The 20,498-nt window shown below is 35.2% G+C and overlaps 1 protein-coding gene across 1 annotated transcript in view; it reads right to left on the bottom strand.

Moving 5' to 3' along the window:
• Positions 1-20,498, bottom strand: part of CYLC1 (cylicin 1) — a 68,729-nt gene that overhangs the window by 21,701 nt on the left and 26,530 nt on the right. The window contains 4 exon segments of the mRNA XM_057495361.1: positions 4,310-5,596; positions 5,598-5,727; positions 7,235-7,277; positions 8,817-8,857. Coding sequence (XP_057351344.1) covers positions 4,310-5,596; positions 5,598-5,727; positions 7,235-7,277; positions 8,817-8,857 — 1,501 coding nt within the window.

Raw genomic sequence — 20,498 nt, 5'->3', positions numbered from 1 at the left:
TCCACAATGGCCAGAATCCAAGCCTCCAAGAATATTCGACTTATCTCTGGTGTCCAGCCCTTCTAACTACCAGAATCCAATGTAATGTGAGCCCATGATCTAGGGAAAGATCTCCAGGGTTGTGTGCACAGTTCTCCTGGGCTCTTATTTCTTCCCAATTCTGTTCCTCTTTCTCCTGACTATAGGCCGGGGTGGGGGCAGGGCTTGAGTCCCACTCTTGATCTTGGCTCTTGCCATTTTACCCTTTTCTGTGTTGTATTCTCTTCTTCCTCAGGTGTAGGTTGTCTATTCTGCAGTCTTCAGGTCATTTTCAGGTTTAGTTGTATTTGCTGTATTTTCTTTTTTCATGTGTTTATGGGAGGAAGTTTCCACATTTCCCTCCTACTCTGCCATCATTTCCTGGAAAACCATGGTCAATAATTTTTCATGATTTTGTTTCTTATATTTATTTCCTCCTGTATAAATTATATGTTCCTATTAAACATTTAATAAAATTACCTTGATTTTATTTTCAAAATTCTTGTTAGTATTTATCACTAACACTCTTGATTCATATTTCAGTATTCTTTCCTAGATCATGATGCTTCTCAAATAATTGGGATGAAGGTTGACTGGATTGACCTTAAATATAAGTGGTATAACATAAGTATATATTGTGATTTGGAAGAGGTACTAGAAATGCTACTTTCTAAACCATTTAACATTACCCTAACTTCAAACATCTGAAATTCACTTATATTTTGGCTTTAAGATTTTTGAAGTCCTCAATTAAACTATAGTTAACACATGAGTGATTACTTTTATGGACTGTTTGTGTCTCCCTAAAATCCATATTTTGCAGTTTTAATCTCTCAATATGATGGTATTTGGAGGTAGGGCCTTTAGAATGTAATTAGGTTTATGTGAGGCCATGAGGGTGAAACTGCCATGATGGAATTGCTGGTTTTTTAAAGGAATGAAGAGACCAAAGCTCTCTCTCAGTTCAATGTGAGAATACTGCATGAGAGTGGCATCTACAAGCTAGGAAGAGGACCTTTACCAGAACCCAACCATGCTTGTACCCTGATATTGGACTTCTATCCTCCAACACTGTGAAAAAGAAATGTTTAACCACCAGTCTATAGTATTTGTTATAGCAGCCAGGCCAACTAAGACAGTAATCAAAGTAAAGCTTTTAATACCTTAATGAGGATTTATGTTAACAATTCAAGTAGTGGTAGTAAGTGATAGATTTTTTTTTTTCATACAGGAAAGAGTTTTAGGACTGCTCGGAAAATGGAATATTGTCTTAGGAAGGCAGGTCCTGGAATTAGAGTTTATTCATGACAGTCAGGTCAAACACAAGATACCAAACCTAATAATGAGTGAAGAGAAAGGGGTAGAATAATTGCACATTTATAACACAGCAAAGCAGTAGCACATGAATAGTGTTATAAAACAGAAAAAAATATCTTGAAAGTATACAATTTAAAAAAGTCAAATAAATCTTCATACAAATCAGACCTTTGTTCATCTTCCCTCCATTTATTTTATAGTTTAGTATTTCAAGCAAACAAAAAACTCATAGAGGCATTACAATCCTCTACTGCTGCTTTTATGCACTTTAACCTTTCATTATGCTTATCATGCCAGTTTCCAACTCTGCATCCCTCCCATCATCCACTTTTATTCAACATAGTACTGGAAGTCCTGGTAATGGAAATCAGACAAAACAAAAGGATAAAAGGCATCCACATTGTTAAGGTAGAATTAAAGCTGTCACTGTTTGCAGATGACATGATACTACATATAGAAAATCCTAAAGACTCCACCAAAAGATTATTAAACCTAATAACTGGATTCAGCCAAATTCAGGATACAAAATCAACATACACAAATCTTTGGCATTTCTATATAGTAACAAAAAACTACCAGAAAGATAGACCAAATAAACAATTCCATTTATAACTGCATCAAAAAGAATAAAATACAAAATTGAATAAACCTAACCAAGGTGGTGAAAGATCTGTTTTCTAAATACTATAACACACTTTTGAAAATAATTAAAGAGAAAGATAAATGGAATCCTATCCCATGTTCATGGATAGGATGAACTCATATTGTTAAAATGGCTATTTTGCCCAAAACAATTTACAGATTCAATGCAGAATCTATCAAAATACCAATGGCATTTTTCAGTTAACTAGAGTAAATAATCCTAAAATCTATGTGGGGATACAAAAGACCTGAATTGCCAAAGCAATATTGAGAAAGAATAATGCTGTGGGCATCACACTCCCCAATTTCAAGCAATACTACAAAGCTACAGTAATCAAACAGTATGTTACTAGCGCAAGACAGACCCATAGATCAATGGAAGAGAATAGAGAGCCCAGACATAAATCCACGCATAATTAATAAATGACAAAGGAGGCAAGAATGTGAAATTTGGAAAACACAGTCTCTTCAATAATGGGTGTTGGGAAAACTGGAAGCTACATGCAAAAGAATAAAGTTGGATTACTGTCTAACACCATACAATAAAGTAAATTTGCAGTGGATTAAAGACCTATATATAAGATCTGAAACCATAAACTCTTAGAAGAAAACACAGGAAAAAATCTCTTGAATATAAACATATACAAGTTTTTCCAGTACACTTCTCCTTGGCAAGGGAAATGAGCAAAAATAAACAAGTGTGACTATATCAAACTAAGAAGCTTCTGTGGTGCAGAGAAAACCAACAACAAAAGAAAAAGCAACCTACAGTATGAAAGAATATATTCATAAATGACATATCTGATAAGGGGTTGACATCCAAAATACATAAAGAATTTATATGATTCAACACAAAATTAAAACATCAAGTAACCCAATTAAAAATTGGTCAGAGGACCTAAATAGACATTTTTCCAAAGAAGGCATACAGATGGCCAACAGGCATATGAAAAGATGCTCCACACTGCTAATCATCAGGAAAATGAAAATAAAAACTACAATGAGATATCTCCTCACAACTGTCAGAATGGCTAATATAAACTAAACAAGAAATAACAAGTGTTGGTGAAGATGAAGAGAAATGGGAACCCACTCACACTGCTTGTGGGAATATAAATTGGTACAACCACTGTGGAAAGCAGTATGGAGGTTCTTCAAAAAAATTAAAAATAGAAATACCATTTGACCCAGTAATTCCACTTCAAGGAATTTACCTGAAGAAAACACAATCTATGATTTGAAAAGCTATATGCACCCCTATGTTTATTGCTGCATTATTTACAATAGCTAACATATGGAAGCAACCAAAGTGTCCATCAATAAATGAATGGATAAGTAAGTTGTGGTACTGTGGTACATATATACAATTGAATATTATTCAATCATTAAAAATTAATAAATCCTGACATTTGCAACAACATGTATGGACTTTGAGAGTATTATGCTAAGTGAAATAAGCCAGGTGGAGAAATACGATAACATTTATATATAGAATCTAAAAACAAAACAAAAGAAATGAACAAAATGGCAATAGACTCATAGACACTGAGAAGTTTCTGGTGGTCACCATGAGGGAGGGTTGGGATGGGTGTGTGAGGGAGATAAAGAGACACAAAATCTCATTCATAATATAAATTAGTCATGAGGATGAAAGTACAGCATGGAGAATATAGTCAATGGTTCTCTAACATCTTTCTATGTTGATAGCATCTACACTAGTTGAGGTGAGGATTTAATAATATGTATAACTGTAGAATCACTACGTTGTGTACTTGAAACTAATAAAATATTGTATATCAACTATACTTCAAAAAATGTATCAAAAATTCAGTTCAGATACGGATTAAATAATTCAATTTTTTGCTTATCTGAATCCTAGTATATTTCTATCTTGCTATGTTTGGATTTCAGTTAAATGTTTACTATATTCAGCAACTTCATAGGAAATGTCTTTGTCTTTTAAATCTACCCCTTTAGAAATTTCAGTCAATTTTCATTACTGTTCTTTCTTAGGTATAGAACAATTAACCACTTTTGTACTAGGGCTCTCCTTACAAATAATTTTAAATGTTTTTTTAAATCAAAAGTCAGCTCTCTCTGATACACTGTGAATATTATTCTTAATTTTTGGCATTTCTTTTGCAACTATTTTGAGTCTTTTTTGAAGTATTCTCCATCTTTCTTACCTTCAAGTCCCAATCTAATCTTATCAATATTCTTGACAAAAGTTCAAAAAGAACTGTTCTTTAGAGAAAATATAAACTCACACCTTGAAAGTATCTTTCATTTTTAAATGCAAATTTCTCTAAAAATAAAACAGGAGTAAACATACCAAAGGAGCACATCTTGGTTTTGGAGGTGGAAGAGGCATCTTGCACCAACAGAGATGTTTAACCTTAGGTGATAGTAGTAAAGGCTCACAAGGAGCTAGTGGTGGTCTTTCTCTTGATGGAGTAACTCTACCTTCAGAGACAACAACCTGTTGTTGCCCTTTTTCTTTAAATGTAGTCTTTTTGTATGAAATTTTGAATTCTCTCTTTATTTCAGGTACTTCCTTCTTTGAATCTGTAGATGTAGCATCTGATTCATAAAATCCTCTCTTTTTAGCCCCATGTTTATATAGCGACTCTTCAGATTCATCATCTGCACTTTTGAACATCTCAGACTTCTTTGTACCTTTCTTGGAAAATTAATCAGATTCAGCATCAGTAGACTCTGTGCCCTTCTTAGCATCCTGCTTCTTGACATCTTTCTTTGGGCCTTTCTTAGCCTTCATTGAATCCTTCTTACCCTTCTTTGATTCCCAATCAAATTCAGTTTCAGTAGACTCTTCAGACTTCCTTGCATACTTCTTTTTGTCATTTTTCTTTGAATTTCTCTTATTCTTCTTTTCATCCTATTTACCCTTTTTTGAGTCCCATCCAGATTCAGAATCAGCATCAGTACATACTGTGTCCTTCTTGGCATCATTTTTCATGTTATTTGAGTCTACAGACTCTGTGTACTTCTTGGCATCCTTTTGCTTGTTATTTTTCTTTGAATCGTTCTTTGCCTTCTTTGTATCTTTCTTTGCATCTTTTGAGTCCACAGATTCTGCAGCAGTAGATTCTTTGCCCTTCTTTGTATCCTTCTTCTTGCTGTTTTTCTTTGCATTTTTCTTCACATCTTTTGAATCTACAGATTCAGCATCAGAGCTTTTCTTTGCATCCTTCTTTGAAGGCTTCTTTGAATTATTCTGTGAGTAATTATTTAACCACATATCAAATTCCATTGATTCAGCACCAAACTCCTCTAAATATATCATTAAATCCATATTTGAACTATTTTTTAAGCAAGTCTCTGATTTGACATCAGAATTGTTCTTTGAGATCTTAGAATACTTCTTTGTATATATGGATTCAAAACCTGTCTCCTTAGAATCTCTTGAATCTCTTTTATCTTTATTTTGATCATTCATTGAGACTGGCTTAAAATCTTTGGATTATGGGTTTGTTTCTGATTTAGAATTTGGCTTCTTAGACAGTTTACTTTAATTTGATGATTTTGATGAAGTTTCATCTTCTTTATTTGCTCTTTTAGGTTTCTCATGATTTACAGTTTTTTTGGATTTTCGAGTTATTCATATGACCTTGTATTTTTCTTGAAAATTTTCTCCAGAGTGGTTCCTTTTTGTCATCATTGGACTTTTCAGATTCTGCCTTTTCAGGATGAGTTTTAGGAGTATAAGGACTTCTGAATGGAGCCTCTCTCCTGAAAGTTAAGTAAATAGATGGCCTTTGGAAATTTTTTCTTAAAAAATGTCTTATCCATATATGAGCTGGCTTTTCAACTTCCTTTCGTTATATCTCTGAAAAATTGGTTAGAATAATGACAAGATTTTTTGAATGGGTTATACCTTTTTATATTGAAACATAAAAGTAGTCTAGCTTTTCATTAACCATCTAGTTAAAATTTAAATATATATATTTTAAATTTTTCAATGTTCTGTCTGTGTTTTTGTATGTATGTGATGTAACACCACTTAGAAAACAAAATAACCTCAAGAGAAATTTTAGGATTTATTTAATGATTCATATTGGGATTGGAGCAGACTTACTTTGATCCATGACATCTCAGGACCTATCCTCACAATTAATAGTGGGCTCCTTTTGGACCCTTATATAGGAGATTTATTTTGGAGCACCTGTCACCCTCAAGATAGCTCAGAAATAAGTTGAGCCCTTGAAGTTTGTTATGAAAACTCTTATGAAAGTATAGACTTTAGGCCTAGTCTGATTTCTACTCCTGCCTTCAAAGTCTCTGATCAAATTGAGAGCTGGAGAGCATTGCTGTGAAGTACTGCCAAAAATAAGGATATAAAATGAAAAAAATGTTTGATGTACATTACTTTGTTTATCAGTAGTGTAATTTTTTCACTCCCAAACAAATGTTTGTCAAATATTGTTGTGATAGTGACCACATAGACTACTTTTACTTTTAGTTCTTACATTTTTTCAGCTATACAGTGGGGCACACAGTCAATGAAAAGTCCATGTGTAATTAAAGTAGGGCCATGAAAAGAAGCATGAAATTTGGATCATCATGAATGTAATGGATGCCCTTGAATAAAAAACATTGGCTATAACTCTGTTTTGGGTGATGCTTTTAATATATATATAATATATTTTGATATAATTGGGTGACTTCTGTAGGCCTTTTCCTTTTTCAAGTTGATAAGGTAACTCCTATTGTACCCTATTCTGTCCTACTTTGTAGGATAATTCTTATCCTACTTTATAAAAGCAGGAGAAAACTTGAATTTCTCAGTATCTAGTGTCCTGAGTGCCAAATTAAAGAAAATGGAGAGGCCCTGAAACCTTATCAAGACTACCTCCTGTTCTAAGATTCAAATTTTAGTTGTTCTATCTGCTGGTTAATATTTCCTAAAACATCTTACCAATTGCACCATTAGGTTCTTCAGTTTGCCTAGACTACTAGCTATGTAATGACTTAGAAATGGATAACCATCTATAAATAAAAGTTTAATCTAAAACAGGTGGGGGCAATCTGTTGTACAGGGAATTATAAACTAAAAATATGCTTCCAGTAGGTATCAAAATTCAAATTACATATATATTATTTATATTTATGTATTGTTATGGCATCATAATTTAGTTTTAAAATTACTTTTTCAATATTTACGGGAACTGCGATTTGTAATTCTGATATTCTTGACCTGTTTTTTTCCACCTGGCTTTGGTAGTTTGGAAAATGTCAAAGAAAGTATATTTGATTCCATAATTTTCTGCTTGATTCACTGACTAAAATAAGAGAGGCTAATAAACAACTTGCAGTTAATAGCCAGACTTTCATCAGCACTGAAATATTCTTGAGTAAGAAATACACTGCTTAAATTAAACTAAGTTGTAACCTAAATTACAGATTTTCCCCCTAGAGTTTATACTTTACTTGCGTATCAGTTAAGGAAAATAAAAGTTGGTTTCCTCATTTAGCACTGAATTATGTTTAAAATCACACCTGTAATTTTATTTTCTAGATTAAACCAATTTTCACAGATAGTTACTTAAATCATAATAGTTGAAATAATACAATCAAATAGTAGGAATGGAAAATAGGGATTCACTGTTTCCTTTAAAACATCTCTATTTTCTCCTCTATTTGGATTATTTTTCTTTACATTGTTTTGGTTAGATTGCAGAAAATATGACTTTTTCTATACACTCCCCATAACACTCAGCACAATGATAAGCATAAAGTAGTGAATAAAAGTTTTTATTGATTAAATCTATGTGTTAATTTTAGCCCTCCTCTCATTTCAATGATATTTCAAGCCATAGAAATTAGAGCCACAGACCCAAATACTGCATTCAGTTCTTGGAACCTTGTTTAAAGAAGAGCATATACACAGGCAAATATACACACTTGAGTAGATCCAGAATAGAGTAATCAGGAGAATCAAAGTATCTAGGAACTATATAAAAAGAGGAACTGGTGAGGTAACTCAAGATAGTTTTCTGGGAGATAAGGAGACAATGAAAGATGTGCTCACCATATTCAAATATTTAAATAAATGTTATATAGAAGAGTAGTAGTAATAGTAATAGAATGGCCAAAACTGCTAATACTTACATAGTACTTACTATGTGCCAGACTGCGTTTTAAGCACTTTCTACATATCAACTCATTTAATCCTCATAGCAACTCTATTAATTAGATAGTTGATAATCACCTCTGCTTTGCAGATGTAGAAACATGAAGTACCGAGAGGTCAAATTACTTGCCCAAAATCATAAAGTTGAAAAGGTAAGATTCAAACACAGTTTGGCTTCACCGTCTGTGCTCTTAATAACAATGTTAAAGATTTATTTTATGTGTTTCCTGAGGAAGAACTAGATCCAATGGGTAAAAGTTATAGCAGTTCAGGCATATTTCAGCTCAATACATTAAGGAGAATTTTCCTAAAGTTGTAGCTGTTTAATAAATGGACTGTCCACTTTCATCTTTCTGACTATATTTTCCTTCTCTACTTTGTGTTTTGTGGTTGTGGATTTTAAACATGAAAAGCTTATGCAGTTAAGGTTGTTTTTTATAATAATGAAGAACAAACTAAATATGGCCTTATAAAATAACTAATACAAATCCACATCAATACCAGAAATATTATAAACAAACCCACATAAAAATATACAAATATATTCATAAACAGGATTCCCATAAATTATCACAAAAATTCAGGGCATTTTATGCTTTTTCACATTGAATGGAAGGTGTTAGTTGTCCTTAAAATTATTTTCAAATATAATATGAATATTGTTGAACTCCAAAGAGTAAATTCTTACTTGGTATATAATTATTATATGGTCTGATGTTTACTTCTTGTCTGTTTAAAAAAAGGAAATATTTTAACTGAATTTGTAATACGGATAATAATAATAGTGATGATGTTAATAAGTCTTCAACAGTAACACTTTGAGAAATTTTATGCATTCTCTGAACTCCATTTTCTAAGAATGTCTGCCTGTAATTCACATCACAGTTCCTTACCCATAACCTAAGTTATAGATAAACAAAAGTGTAGTTTAACCAGATACTTGAATAAGAATAAATCAAGGAAATCTGAAAGCCCACAATGGGAATAAGTACATATATACTGATAATTACCCTAAATGTAAATGGTCTGAATGCACCAATCAAAAGACATAGAGTTACAGACTGGATAAAAAAGCAAGACCCATCTATATGCTACCTACAAGAGACTCAATTCAAACCCAAAGACATACACAGACTAAAAGTGAAGGGATAGAAAAAAATATTCCATGCAAACAATAGGAAGAAAAGAGCAGGAGTTGAAATACTTGTATCAAATAAAATAGACTACAAAACAAAGAATATAACAATGGACAAAGAAGGACATTACACAATAATAAAGGGGTCAGTCCAACAAGAGTATATAACCATTATAAACATCTATGCACCCAACATAGGAGAACCCAAATATGTACACCAAATACTAGCAGAATTAAAAGAGGAAACAGAATGTAATGCATTCATTTTAGGAGACTTCAACACATCCTCACTTCAAAGGACAGATCAAACAGAACATAAGTAAAGAGACAGTGGCACTGAAAAACACGTTAGAAGAGATAGACCTAAAATACATCGACAGAACAGTCCAGCCAAAAGACACAGGATACACATTCTTCTCAAGTGCACATGGAACATTTTCCAGAGTAGATAACATACTAGGCTACAAAAAGAGCCTCAGTAAATTCAAAAACATTAAAATCATACCAACCAACTTCTCAGATCACAAAGGTATGAAACTACAAATAAATTGTACAAAGAAAATAAAATGGCTCACAAACACATGGAGGCATAACATCATGCTCCTAAATAATCAATGGATCAATGACCAAATTAAAACAGATCAAGCAATATATGAAGAAAAATGAAAAAAATAACTCAACATCCCAACTTCTGTGGGATGCAGTGAAGGCCTTTCTAAGAGGAAAGTATATAACAATTCAGGCCTATTTAAAGAAGGAAGAACAATCCCAAATAAAAAGTCTAAATTAACAATTAATGGAACTGGAAAAAGAACAAATGAGGCCCAAAGTCAGTAGAAGGGGGGACATAATAAAGATCAGAGAAGAAATAAACAAAATTGAGAAGAATAAAAAAATAGAAAGAATTAATGAACCCAAGAGCTAATTATTTGTGAAAATAAACAAAATAGATAAATCCCTAGTCAGACATATCAAGAAAAAAGAGAGTCTACATACATAAACAGAATCAGAAATGAAAAAGGAAAAATCACTATGGACACCAACAAATACAAATAATTATTAGAGAACACTATGAAATATGAAAAATTATATGCTAACAAATAGAATAACCTAAAAGAAATGGACAACTTTCTAGAAAAATACAAACTTCTAAGAATGACCCAGAAAGAAACAGAATATCTGAACAGACCAATTACCAATAATGAAATTGAATCTGTAGTCAAAAAACTGTGTAAGAACAAATACTCCATACTATATGGCCTCACCACTGACTTTTATGAGACATTTAGAGAAGCCCTAATACCCATCATCCTTAAAGATTTCCAAAATATAGAGGAGGAGGGAATGCTTCTAAACTTATTCTATGAAGCCAGCCTCACTCTAATACCAAAACCAGGCAAGGACACCACAAATAAGGAAATTACAGAAAAATATACCTGATGAACACAAATGCAAAAATTCTCAACAAAATATTATCAAACTGAATTCAAAAATACGTAAAAAAGATCACACATCATGATCAAGTGGGATTCATACCATGGATGCAAGAATGGTGCAATATTTGAAAAGCCATCAACAACATCTACAACATCAACAAAAATAAGGACAAAAAATCACATGATCATCTCCATAGATACTGAGAAAGCATTTGACAAAGTTCAATGACCATTCATGATAAAAATGCTCAACAAAATCGGTAAGTGGGCAAGGATCTCAAAATAATAAAGGCCATATATGACAAACCCACAGCCAACATCATACTTAACAGTGAAAAGCTGAAAGATTTTCCTCTAAGATCAGGACCAAGACAAGGATGCCCACTCCTCCCACTTTTATTCAACATAGTTCTGGAGGTCCTAGACAAAGAGTTCAGACAACACAAAGAAATAAAAGGCATCCAGATTGGTAAAGAAGAAGTTAAACTGTAAACTGTTTGCAGAAGACATGATATTGTACTTAAAAATCCCTAAAGAATCCACTCTAAAACTACTAGATCTAATATCTGAATTCAGCAAAGTTGCAGGATACAAAATTAATACACAGAATTCTGCTGCATTCCTATACAGTAATGATGAACTAGCAGAAAGAGAAATCAGGAAAACAATTCAATTCACACTTGTGTAAAAAGAATAAAATACCTAGGAATAAGCCTAAACAAGGAATTGAAAGACCTAAACTTTGAAAACTACAAGACACTCTTGAGAGAAATTAAAGAGGACACTAGTAAATGGAAATTCATCCCATGCACTTGGGTAGGAAGAATCAATATTGTCAAAATGGCCATCCTGCCTAAAGCAGAGTACAGATTCAATGCAATCCTTATCAAAACACTGACAGCATTCCCCAGTAAACTGGAACAAATACTTCTAAAATTCATATGGAACCACAAAAGAATGCAAACAGCCAAATCAATCCTGAGAAAGAAGAATAAAGCAGGGGGAAATTTGCTCCCCAACTTCAAGCTCTACTACAAAGCCACAGTAATCAAGAAAATTTGGTACTGACACAAGAACAGTCCCATAAATCAATGGAACAGAATAGAGAGCCCAGGTATAAACCCACACATAAATGGCCAATTCATATATCATAAAGGAGCTATGGACATACAGTGGGAAAATGACAGCCACTTTAACAGTTGGTTTTGGCAAAACTGGACAGGTACATGTAAGAGAATGAAACTGGATTACTATCTAACTTCATACACAAAAGCAAACTCGAAATGAATCAAAGACCTGAATGTAAGTCATGAAACCATAAAACTCTTAGAAGAAAATATAGGCAAAACTCTCTTGAATATAAACATGAGCAACTTTTTCATGAACATGTCTCATTGGGCAAGGGAAACAAAAGCCCAAAATGAACAAGTGGGACTATATCAACCTGAAAACCTTCTGTACAGCAAAGGACACCATCATTAGAACAAAAAGGTGTCTTACAGTATGAGGGAACATATTCATGAATGACATATCTGATAAGAAGTTGACATCCAAAATATATAAAGAGCTCATGTGCCTCAACACCCAAAAAAAAAATAACCCGATTAAAAACTGGGGAGAAGATATGAACAGACACTTCTCCAAAGAAGAAATTCAGATGGCCAATAGGCAGATGAAAATATGCTATTAATTGCTAATTGTCAGGGAAATGCAAATTAAAACCACAATGAGATATCACCGCACACCAGTTTAGGAGGACCAACATCAAAAAGACAAGGCACAACAAATGCTGGTGAGGGTGCAGAGAAAGGGGAACCCTCCTACACTGCTGGTGGGAATGTAAATTAATTCAACCATTGTGTAAAGCAATATGGAGGTTCCTCAAATACTCAAAATAGAAATACCATCTGACCCAGGAATTCCACTCCTAGGAATTTACCCTAAGAATGCAGCACTCCAGATTGAAAAAGGCAGATGCAACCCTATGTTTATCGCTGCACTATTTACAATAGTCAAGATATGGAAGCAACCTAAGTGTCCATCAGTAGATTAATGGATAAAGAAGAAGTGGTACATATACACAATGGAATATTATTCAGCCATAAAAAGTAAACAAATCCTACCATTTGCAACATCATGGATGAAGCTAGAGTCTATTATGTTCAGTGAAATAATCCAGGCAGGGAAAAACAAGTACCAAATGATTTCACTCATCTTTGGAGTATAAGAACAAAGCAAAACTGAAAGAACGAAACAGCAGCAGACTCACAGAACCCAAAAATGGACTAACAGTTACCAAAAAGAAAGGAGTTGGAGAGGGTGGGTGGAAAGGGAGGGATAAGGGGATTAAGGAATATTATGATTCGTGCACATAATACATGGGGGGCACAGGGAAGGCAGTATAGCACAGAGAAGAAGAGTAGTAACACTATAGCATCTTACTATGGTAATGGACAATGACTATTAAGGGCTATGTGGTGGGGACTTGATAATAGGGGGGAATGCAGTAACCACAATGTTGCTCATGTGAAACCTGAGCATAAGATTGTATATCAATGATACCTTAATAAAATAAAAAGATGAATAGGTCTCAGAATCTAACATAAAACATGGGGACTGTAGTTGAAAACACTGTATTGTATAATTGAATTTGGCTCAGAGAACAGAACTGAAATGTTCTCACACACACACACACAAAGATAACTATATGGGATGATGGATGTGTGGATGTATTAATTACCTAAATGGAGAGAATCCTTTCACAATGTAGACATTTATCAGTACTATGATGTACACTTTAAATATTTACAATTGTATGTCAATTATATATATACCTCAATAAAACTGAAATTTAATAAATGAATAAACCAAAGACCCAAATCTTTAAAAATACTGATTTGACAAATTCTAAAATATATAAAATCTCATTTAATTATACAGGATAGTAAATCAAACTAGTCCCCACTCAGTCTTCTAGTGAAAAAGTCAAACCAGTAGTGAAACCATAATATTTATAAATCCATTAAATAATTTCTGAAAAATCCCCACAACTATTGAATGTTTTCAGAACTTATATCAAGTCACTAATAGTATGTGGAAAGGACACATATAAGGGTTTATCTGTATTTTAAATTGTTCCTACACTCAGGGAAAACTTGTTCATAATATTTTCCATTTGGGTAATACTACATTTGATTTGGTAATAATTGTACTGCCTATTGAGGATGCATATGGTATAATTTGTTTTAAAAATACTACTTCCTTATAAGCAGTAACAGGGAGTTGCCACCATTGCTAATAATGGGATTGTACTTATATACACATATACCCTAAAACTTTATTTTTTGACTGACTTAACCCATCAGATTAGTAAATGAAAACAAAAATAAGTCAGAATGTACAACATATATGTATATATGCAAATACGCATGTGTGTGTGTGTGTGTGTGTGTGTGTGTGTGTATATATATATATATATGAATGAAATCTATGTTCATTTCCTAAGTAAAGCTCTAATACTCAGCAGAAAGCCTAGAACATACTCATCATTAAAAAACTATTGAAACCTCGGAGGTGGAGCCAAGATGGTGGCGTGAGTAGGACAGTGGGAATCTCCTCCCAAAAACATACAAATTTTAAAAAATACAACCATCCCTAAAAGAGAGACCAGAAGACACAGGACAACAGCCAGACTAAATCCACAACTGTGAGAACCCAGCGCCTGGTGAAAGGGGTAAGATACAAGCCACAGACTGGTGGGACCCGAGGCCCCTCAACCCCAGCTCCCGGAGGGAGGAAAGGAGTCAGAGCTGGGAGGGAGAGGGAGCCCAGGACTGCTAAAAAACCAGCCCTGGACATCCGCACCAGAACACATACATACAGTGCGTGCGTGGGGTGCCGGAAAATAGGGAAGCAGGACAGTAAGACCTGTGAGCGGGTCCTGCAGCCAGTGCTTCTGGGACAAAGAAAAGCGGGTGCTTTTTGAAAGTCTTAAAGGGACAGGGACCCCACTGGTGGATGGAAGGATCCTGGGTCACAGTACAGCAGCTGGAAATTCCAGGAAACTCTGGGCACACTAACCCCTGGGCAACAGCTCTGAGACCCCTCACAGAGGTAAACAGCCAAACAGTCCCCCGTCCATTACCCCTCTGGGCCTGACCATAGCAGAGCAGCAGGCTGAAGTTGGCCATGCCCACAGCAAGGGAGCTTCTTCCATACCTGCCAGGCAAGATACAGAGACTCAGAAAACATGCAATTGCCCAACACAAGCCACTAGCGGTCACAGTAGTCCCAGAAAAGAAAGGCCAGGAGCAAATTGGAAAAAGTCTAGGCTCTCCCAGCTAACAGATGCATCAATAGCATACCACTGAACGTATCAACATGAAAAGGCAAAAAAATCTGATCCAGACAAGACTAAACCAGTCAGCTTCGACATCTTCTACATCTTCGCCTGACAAGGAACCCGGGGAGATAGATTTAACCAGTCTTCCTGAAAAAAAATTCAAAACAAAAGTCATAACCATGCTCATGGACTTGCAGAGAAATATGCAAGAACTAAGGAGGGAGAATACAGAAATAAAACAATCTCTAAAAGGACTTCAAAGCAGAATGGACGAGATGAAAGAGACCATTAATGGACTAGAAAACAGAGAACAGGAATGCAGAGAAGCTGATGCAGAGAGAGATAAAAGGATCTGCAGGAATGAAAGAATTTTAAGAGAACTGTGTGACCAATTGAAATGGAACAATATCTGCATTATAGGGGTACGAGAAGAAGAAGAGAAAGAAAAAGGGATAGAAAGTGTCTTTGAAGAAATAATTGCTGAAAATTTCCCCAAACTAGTGGAGGAAATGGCCTCTCAGACCACAGAAGTACACAGAAGTCCCATGACAAGGGATCCAAGGAGGGCAACACCAAGACACATAATAATAAAAATGGCAAAGATCAAAGACAAGGACAAAGTAGTAAAGGCATCCAAAGAGAATAAAAAGGTCACATACAAAGGAAAACCCATCAGGCTATCATCAGACTTCTCAACAGAAACCTTACAGGCCAGGAGAGAATGGCATGATATATTTAATGCAATGAAACAGAAGGGCCTTGAAACAAGAACACTGTATCCAGCACGATTATTATTTAAATATGAAGGAGGGATTAAGCAATTCCCAGACAAGCAAAAGTTGAGAGAATTTGCCTTCCACACACCACCTCTACAGCCTATCTTAGAGGGACTGCTCTAGATGGGAGAACTCCTAAAAAGAGCACTGAACAAAACACCCAACATATGAAGAAGGGAGGAGGAGGAATACGAAGGGAGAGAAATAACCATCAGACCGTGTTTACAATAGCTCAATAAGCGAGTTTCGGTAGACAGTAAGATAGTAAAGAAGCTAACCTTGAACCTTTGGTAACCACAAAATTAAAGCCTGCAATGGCAATAAGTACACACCTTTCAATAATCACCCTAAATGTAAACGGACTGAATGCACCAATCAAAAGACCCAGAGTAATACAATGCATAAAAAAACAAGACACATCCAAATGCTGCTTACAAGAGACTCACTTCAAACCCAAACACATGCACAGAAATAAAGTCAAGGGATGGAAAAAGATATTTCATGCAAACAACAGACAGGAAAAAGCAGGTATTGCAATAATAGTATCAGACAAAATAGACTTCAAAATAAAAAAAGTAACAAAAGATAAAGAAGGACATTACATAATGATAAAGGGCTCAGTCCATCAAGAGGATATAACCATTATAAATATATATGCACCCAATACAGGAGCACCAACATATGTGAAACAAATACTAACAGAATTAAAGGAGGAAATAGAATGCAATGCATTCATTCTGGGAGACTTCAACAGACCACTCACTGCAAAGGACAGATCCACCAGACAGAAAATAAGTAAGGACACAGAGGCAATGAACAACACAGTAGAACAGATGGACCTAATAGACATCTACAGAACTCTACATCCAAAAGCAACAGGATACACATTCTTCTCAAGTGCACATGGAACATTCTCCAGAATAGAACACATACTAGGCCACAAAAAGAGCCTCAGTAAATTCCAAAAGATTGAAATCCTACCAACCAACTTTTCAGACCACAAAGGCATAAAACTAGAAATAAACTGTACGAAGAAAGCAAAAAGGCTCACAAACACATGGAGGTTTAACAACATGTTCCTAAATAATCAATGGATCAGTGACCAAATTGAAATGTAGATCAAGCAATATATGGAAACAAATGACAACAACAACACAAAGCCCCAACTACTGTGGGATACAGAAAAGCAGTCTTAAGAGGAAAGTATATAGCAATCCAGGCATATTTAAAGAAGGAAGAACAATCCCAAATGAATGGTCTAATGTCACAATTATCGAAATTGGAAAAAGAAGAACAAATGAGGCCTAATGTCAGCAGAAGGAGGGACATAATAAAGATCAGAGAAGAAATAAATAAAATTGAGAAGAATAAAACAATAGGAAAAATCAATGAAACCAAGAGCTGGTTCTTCGAGACAATAAACAAAATAGGTAAGCCTCTAGCCAGACTTATAAAGAGCAAAACAGAGTCAACACACATCAACAGAATCAGAAATGAGAAAGGAAAAATCACTATGGACCCCACAGAAATACAAAGAATTATTACAGAGTACTGTTAAAACCTATATGTTAACAAGGTGAGAAACCTAGGAGAAATGGACTACTTCCTAGAAAAATACAACTGTCCAAGACTGACCCAGATAGAAACAAAAAATCTAAACAGACCAATTGCCAGCAACGAAAGTGAAGCGGTAATCAAAAAACTACCAAAGAACAAAACCCCCAGCCCAGATGGATTTACCTCGGAATTTTATCAGACATACAGAGAAGACATAATACCCATTCTCCTTAAAGTTTTCCAAAAAATAGAACAGGAGGGAATACTTCCAAACTCATTCTATGAAGCCAACATCACCCTAATACCAAAACAGGCAAAGACCCCACCGAAAAAGAAAACTACAGACCAATATCCCTGATGAACGTAGATGCAAAAATACTCAACAAAATATTAGCAAAACGAATTCAAAAATACATCAAAAGGGCCATACACCATGACCAAGTGGGATTCATCCCAGGGATGCAAGGATGGTACAACATTCGAAAGTCCATCAACATCATGCACCACATCAACAAAAAGAAAGACAAAAACCACATGATCATCTCCATAGATGCTGAAAAAGCATTCGACAAAATTCATAATCCATTCATGATAAAAACTCTCAACAAAATGGATGTAGAGGGCAAGTACCTCAACATAATAAAGGCCATACATGATGAACCCACAGACAACATCATACTGAACAGAGAGAAGCTGAAAAGTTTTCCTCTGCGATCGGGAAAAAGACAGGGATGCCCACTCTCCCCACTGTTATTCAACATAGTTCTGGACGTCCTACCCATGGCAATTACACAAAACAAAGAAATACGAGGAATCCAGACTGGTAAAGAAGAAGTTAAACTGTCACTGTTTGCAGATGACATGATATTGTACATAAAAAATCCTAAAGACTCCACTGCAAAACTACTAGAGCTAATAACAGAATTCAACATAGTTGCAGGATACAAAATTAACACACAGAAATTTGTGGCTTTTTCTATACACTAACAATAAACTAATAGAAAGAGAAACCAGGAAGACAATTCCATTCACAATAGCATCAAAAAGAATAAAATACCTAGGAATAAACCTAACCAAGGAAGTGAAAGACCTATACCCTGAAAACTATAAGACACTCTTAAGAGAAATTTAAGAGGTCACTAACAAATGGAAACTCATCCCATGCTCCTGGCTAGGAAGATTTAATATCATCAAAATGGCCATCCTGCCCAAAGCAATATACAGATTCGATGCAATCCCTATCAAATTACCAACAGCATTCTTCAATGAACTGGAAACAAATAGTTCAAAAATTCATATGGAAACACCAAAGACCCCGAATAGCTAAAGCAACCCTGAGAAGGAAGAATAAAGTAGGCGGGATCTCACTCCCCAACTTCAAGCTCTACTACAAAGCCACAGTAATCAAGACAATTTGGTACTGGCACAAGAACAGAGCCACAGACCAATGGAACAGAATAGAGACTCCAAACATTAACCCAAACATATATGGTCAACTAATATTCAATAAAGGGGCCATGGACATACAATGTGAAAATGACAGTCTCTTCAACAGATGGTGCTGGCAAAACTGGACAGCTACATGTAAGAGAATGAAACTGGATCACTGTCTAACCCCATACACAAAAGTAAATTCGAAATGGATCATAGACCTGAATGTAAGTCATGAAACCATAAAACTCTTAGAAAAAAACATAGACAAAAATATCTTAGACATAAACATGTGTGGCCTCTTCTTGAACATATCTCCTCAGGCAAGGGAAACTAATGAAAAAATGAACAAATGGGACTATATCAAGCTGAAAAGCTTCTGTACAGCAAAGGACACCATCAATAGAACAGAAAAGTATCCTATACTATGGGAGAATATATTCTAAAATGACAGATCTGATAAAGGGTTGACATCCAAAATCTATAAAGAGCTCATGCACCTCAACAAACAAAAAGCAAATTAGCCAATTAAAACATGGGCAGAGGAGCTGAATAGACATTTCTCTAAAGAAGAAATTCAGATGGCCAACAGACACATGAAATGATGCTCCACATCGCTTGTTATCAGAGAAATGCAAATTAACACCACAATGAGATATCATCTCACACCAGTAAGTATGACTACCATCCAAAAGACAAACAACAACAAATGTTGGCGAGGTTGTGGAGAAAGAGGACCCCTCCTACACTCCTGTTGGTAATGTAAATTAGCTCAACCATTGTGGAAGGCAGTATGGAGGTTCCTCAGGATGCTCAAAATAGAAATACCATTTGACCCAGGAATTCCACTTCTAGGAATTTACCCTAAGAATGCAGCCCTCCAGATTGAAAAAGGCAGATGCACCCCTATGTTTATCGCTGCACTATTTACAATAGCCAAGATATTTAAGCAACCTAAATGTCCATCAGTAGTTGAATGGATAAAGAAGATGTGGTACATTTATACAATGGAATATTACTCAGGTATAAGAAAAAACAGATCCTACCATTTGCAACAACATGGATGGAGCTAGAGGGTATTATGCTCAGTGAAATAAGCCTGGAAGAGAAAGACAAGTACAAAATGATTTCACTCATATATGGAATATAAGAACAAAGGAAAACTGAAGGAACAAAACAGCAGCAGAATCACAGAACCCAAGAATGGACTAACAGTTACCAAAGGGAAGGGGACTGGGGAGAATGGGTGGGAAGGGAGGGATAAGGGCGGGCGAAAAGAAAGGGGGCATTACGATTAACATGTATAGTGTGGGGGGCACGGGAAGGGCTGTGCAACACAGAGAAGACAAGTAGTGTTTTTACAGCATCTTCCTATGCAGGTGGACAGTGACTGTGAAGGGGTATTTGGGGGGGACTTGGTGAAGGGGGGAACCTAGTAAACATAATGTCCTTCATGTAATTGTGGATTAATGATACCAAAATAAAATTTTTAAAAAAACTATTGACATACTTAGGATTTTGGAGAAACTGAGTAATAAAAAATATCTAGTCTGGTGGTTCTCAACTGGAGGTAAACATCAGAATTAACTTGGAAATTTAAAAACTGTAAACATGCCTGAGAACTGCTCCTAGACTTTTGAAGCAGAAACTGTGGGTGTGGCTTAATGAAATCTGGACTTAAAAACTCTCCAAA

Source organism: Manis pentadactyla, chromosome X (genome assembly GCF_030020395.1).
Source record: "Manis pentadactyla isolate mManPen7 chromosome X, mManPen7.hap1, whole genome shotgun sequence".
In the NCBI taxonomy this organism is placed as follows: domain Eukaryota; kingdom Metazoa; phylum Chordata; class Mammalia; order Pholidota; family Manidae; genus Manis; species Manis pentadactyla.
Note: the sequence above shows the minus strand (reverse complement) of the source record. Positions and strands in the feature narration are given on the sequence as shown.